At 50.8% G+C, this 4,955-nt stretch overlaps 1 protein-coding gene across 2 annotated transcripts in view; it reads right to left on the bottom strand.

The window, feature by feature from the left end:
- Positions 1-4,640: 4,640 nt before the first annotated feature.
- MDH2 (malate dehydrogenase 2) overlaps positions 4,641-4,955 on the bottom strand; it is an 8,579-nt gene continuing 8,264 nt past the window's right edge. The window contains exon 8 of one of the 2 annotated variants that reach the window (XM_029083689.1): positions 4,641-4,950. In XM_029083689.1, coding sequence (XP_028939522.1) covers positions 4,819-4,950 — 132 coding nt within the window. In that variant the 3' untranslated portion in view covers positions 4,641-4,818. The remainder of the gene's footprint in view (positions 4,951-4,955) is intronic. The other variant, XM_010162777.1, reaches the window with a different exon arrangement.

The following is a 4,955-nucleotide window of genomic DNA, read 5'->3' on the forward strand; positions in this document are numbered from 1 at the left end:
TGGCCCCTGATCAAAACCCAGCGCTGCCTTTCCTCATGCTCAGCAACCCCGTCTGAGCTGGGGAAGAAGGAAATGGGGGAGCAAACTGGGGGAGCAAAGCAAAGGCAGGAAGGGGAAGGGGCTGGGGGCACTGTTATCCTGTAAGAGCCCAGGACATGGTGGGGACTGGGTGTCTGAACAGCCCCGTGTGTGCCAGGGTGACCATGAGCCATTCGATCGTGGAGAGAACCATCAATTTGGGCTTCATCCCATGGCCCTGCTCAGTGCTGGGCTGGGGTTGCTGGGTCTTCTCCTGCTGTCCCAGGGCTCCCTGAGCCTCCCAGCCCTCAGCAGGGATTCTTCTTCCCCATGGATTTGTCTGGCCACTCTTTGAAGCCGTGAGAAACATTTTGCACCCACGTTGTGTCACGGCGAGGAGACGCCCACATCCTGACACCCACCTCCCTCGGCTCATTCAGGAGCTGCCGCTTGCTGCTTTCCTTTGGCACCTCCCGACTTGGAGGAGAAACGAGTACAGGAGGAAAAAATGAGCCACCAGACCCCTTCCAGCCTGACAGGGCCACCAAGCAGATGTTCATCACCAGAACCAGCCTTTACTTTTACAAACCCAAAGGGCAGCCCTCCCAGTATGGGAGCAGCAGAGACCCACTACCAGCCGTGAGTCCCCTGCTGCATCTTTCCCCACGACCACAACCTCCTCTGTGCCACCATCCCATCTGTCCCAGTGTCCCCAAGGACCCTTGCAGTCAGCAGGTGCCAGGGACAGGCAGAGCAGTGACAGAGCTCAGCTCCAGTCACGTTAACCTCTCGGAACAGGCAATCAAATCCCCGCCCCGGCAGGACTCCCTGCATATTAATTGCACAGCATTATCCAGCCATCTGTTCCCTCAGCCAGGAAAAGAGCAATCCCTTTGGTCTCCTTGATTAACAGGTTTCCCTGTAAATGCAAACAAACCCTCTCGTCTGGGCACCGCGCTCCAGATCTGCTCTGAGGCACCCGGGAGGGAAGCGAGAGCTGGCGGGTGTTTTAGTAAATGAAGAGCAGGGAATGCAAAGGTGGTGATTTAAAACTGCCCATGGGCAGGCAGGAGAGCAGCAGAGAGGAGAGGCCTCTGCAAAGCCAAAACCACAGATCGGATGGTTGCTGATCCTCCTGCTCATATTAAAGCCTCTCACCATCACCCTGCAATGGAAGGGGGAAGCTGAGCTGGTTCCAGGGGAGATCTGCCCACAGCCCCAGCTGTGCCCAACCCACCTCAGGGTACATTTCCCCATCTCCTTTCCCTGTTCACCCACCATCTCCCTGGTCAGATGATGCTCTGCATGAAGCACAGAGCCCCCAGCTCTGGCTGCTTCACCCCAGGGAGGTTTGATCCCCCCCAGCAGAGCCTGGTGCACCAGAGGGATGTGGGGTCCGCCCCGGTGAAGCCAAGTGGGACCCAGCTCTGCCACCTGGCACAGAACTCACCACACCAGTGGAGCAAAGCAGGACGGGGATCAGCAGCACAGAACCTGCCATGAACCACCAGCCCCAGCAAACTGAGGCTGAGCAGCAGTGAGGGGGCAACACCAGCATCTTTGCGAGGTACCTCCAGTTCCTCCAGTTTTGCTCCTTTCCCAGAGCTGGGAAGGCAGCCAGCTTTGGCAAGGCAGAGGATGCACCCAACTGTCTTCCTCATGTTATTTCCCCTTCTCCTTCTCCTAAATATCACCAAAATACCAGTGATTGCCCCAAAGCTCAGCTGCACCTGCTGCGGGGGGTACCAGACCTACCCCAAAGCAAACTGCTGCTGCCATCTCCCAGCTCCTGCCACCTGGGGTGAGATGGGGTCTGGAACCTCATCCCAAAGAACCAGCCCCTAGACAGAGCCAGAAAGGGAAAACAGTTTTCCCAGGAATGAGGGACACAGGGCTGCCAGTGTGCACCCTGCTCCTGTGGTGGTCTCACCTGAACCCTCTCTGGGACACCAGGTCAATGAGGATGAAAGACTCAAGCCATAACGTTCACCATTCGCTTTTCTCCTTGTTTTCTCCTCTCCTGCAGTTTAGCATGTTGTCCCAGTAGCAGAAAGTGGCAGGTGGGATTGAGTGACCTGACATCTGGCCATCTGGAGTATCTTTATTTATTACTCTTAGTAGGCATCTCCTCTGTGTCCTGACAGCTGGGCTCCAGCGCAGAGCTGGGCTGCATGAGGAGGCAGCAGCTCTGTGCACATAAATGATGCTGCAACAGAAGATGGCAGATGCTTAAAGACCATGGAGACAGAAGTCTGCTCAGTGAACAGGATGAAACTCAAGAGCTCTGAGCAGGGCAGGTTCTTCACCTCCTCCAGACCTGGTCACAGCAGCCTGGTTACTCACCTCCATGGGAAGTAAAAACCCAAGGCTGCCGACACCAGAGCTGGCCCTGTGACTCTGCAAGGTGGCCATTCCACAGCATACAGGACAGAGGATGAAGGTCGTGAAGCACCAGGAAACAACTTCCAGGGCAAAGCATCCAGTTTATCGAGGTACACCCATCTAATCCCCACTTCTCCAGAGAAGGGGTACCCCCCCAGCTCCTTTCCTCCTCCAGGGGAATCTATTCAGAGAAGAGGGGTGGGATGTCCCACACTTACCTCTGCAAACCATCTTCAGTCTTCACAGAGATTAAGTTATTCACCACGGCACTGTTTGGCCAGGGGGACAGCACTTCTGACCAGCAGAGAACACCTACACAAGTTCATTTCTCCTTCATTTCACTGCAGAAAGCCGCAAGAAGGGTAACTGGTTTCCCTTCCCAAAAGGAGAGCAGATTTCCAGACAGCTGCAAGCATGAGGCATGGGACTGAGGAGGAGGGAAACAAACCCAAAAACCAAACAGAAAGGGAATGGACAGTTCTATCATTAAGGGGATTTGAAGGAAACCCTGAAGAAAGAATCTACAAGTCAGCAGGTGCTGGGGAAATAATCCTCTTCCACCTCAGCTCCATTTACCCACCCTGGCCCTGGCTCCCTACTGCTATAAGCAAAGCTTTCTGCTTGTCCGTGCAATTTCCCTCGACTTTGCTGGATTTGGATTGCTGACACAAGAAAAACACAGAATAACCTAAGCCACACTATGAACCTCGAGTTCCAAACACCTCCAACCCTCAGAAATCTGCTCTAGCTGCTGTATTTAAGACAGCAGGAGCAGGACAAGGGTCTGTTATTTCCCTCCTGGTTGAAGGGAAGGTTTTCCCTGCAGCCCTTAGCTCAGTGGCTTTGTGCAGTAGTTCCCCTGGAGCACCTGGACACACACTCCAGGGGTGCAGACCACACAGAGACACAGCCTGGGTTTCAATAACCTGTGCCCCATATTTCTGGCTACAAAATTGCTGCCAGGCCTGCAAGACCCCTAGATCCAGCAACCCCCTTCATGGCAGAGTTTGCCACGCTTTGTTGTTTTGAACACCATGTCCAAGCTGCATTCACCAGGCCTGGCCAGTCACTCCTCTCAGTGTCCTCCAGTTCCGACACCCTCCCCTGCTCTGCTCCAACATGACCTTTAATGCTTTAATCTTTAATTCTATTAATACCTCCTAATAATCACTTTGTTCCAAGCCTGCTGAGTAATGACTGCTGACGCTTCATTACTATTTCTGTTAAGAAACCAAGCTTTAGTACATTGAATTTTTGCAGAGAGGAGTGACAAGAACTGTGCTTGCTGTCCTCTCTCTCTGCCTACATGTTCCACAGGGCAGGGCAAGAGCCAAGCACTTTATTCTCAAGGCATCTTCAGTGTCACAACTGTGTGATCCAGTTCAGAAGGAATTAATTAAAATAAAAATAGCTCAGAAAAGAGAACACAAGCAACGGGAGAAAACAGCCAGTGACCAAACAGCATCTACTACCTGTAGGTCTCTTCCTTATGAGAAGCTTCTACACCAGGTTCTCTCACCCAAACCACACACCCCTCAGTTTCTCCAGGTGTTGGGCTTTGGCATTTCCGTCATCTAATCAAAATAAAGTCTGTTCAACTTGGAATTCAACCTACGTGGATTAAAGCAATTCAAAGTAATAGGGTAAGCAGCCCACAGAGCACGGAGGAAGAGCAAATTAATAGCTTCCTTCATTAAAGCTTACCTTCAAAGAAGTCAGCGATAGAACTCGTCACCACCATTCTCTTGCAGACATTTATTTTTATATCCACAAGAGGATGAATGTAAAAGAAATTTATGTAGATGTGAAATCAATGCTTTTGTTCCCAACTCGAAAGAAGTCACTCTGAGCATTTTAATTATTTTCTTAAGAGCAGGACTGACATTTCAATCACCGTGCTCTCTTACTAACTCTTTTAAAAATCAAATGACGTCAGAGATGAAGGCAACGTAAGGTAACGAGAGGTAACGCCACCTCCTGAAAGAACACTTCTTGGATCACTTCACTCAGTTATCCCTTTCTCAAGCCTCTTCACCCCATCTTGATCCTATTTGATCACGCCTGGTTTCGCAGCTGCTGTGCCAAACAAGCAGCCCGAGCCAAAACAGAAGCAGCAGCAGAGCTGAGGGTAACTAGTTCACCCACTTCAAGAGGCTCTTTAATCCCCACTGAAACTAAGAACCTCTCAGAGACCTACAGCTTCTCCCTTCAAGAGACAAACACACCAGGACAATTCCAGATGGTACGCTGAAAAAATGAGGCCGTTTTATTGATGATTAGACTCTGCACTGGCAACAATCATTAAGCTAATACAGACAAGACTTCAATCAAAGCATGAGCTTTGAATCGGAAGTCGTAAAGTGACATGATGCCTTAATAAATTAAGGAAGTTGTTAATTCCTCTCCGTCATCAACTCTTCACTTGAAGTTCTTCGCAAAGTCCTCTCCTTTCTTAATAGAAGCCTTCAGCTCAGACATGGCCTCAGCAATCATCTTCTCTTCAAAGGGGGAGATCTTGCCAATACCTAGGTTCTTCTCAATTCCATTTTTCTGAG

Source organism: Antrostomus carolinensis, unplaced genomic scaffold, assembly GCF_000700745.2.
Source record: "Antrostomus carolinensis isolate BGI_N321 unplaced genomic scaffold, ASM70074v2 scaffold23292, whole genome shotgun sequence".
In the NCBI taxonomy this organism is placed as follows: Eukaryota; Metazoa; Chordata; class Aves; order Caprimulgiformes; family Caprimulgidae; genus Antrostomus; species Antrostomus carolinensis.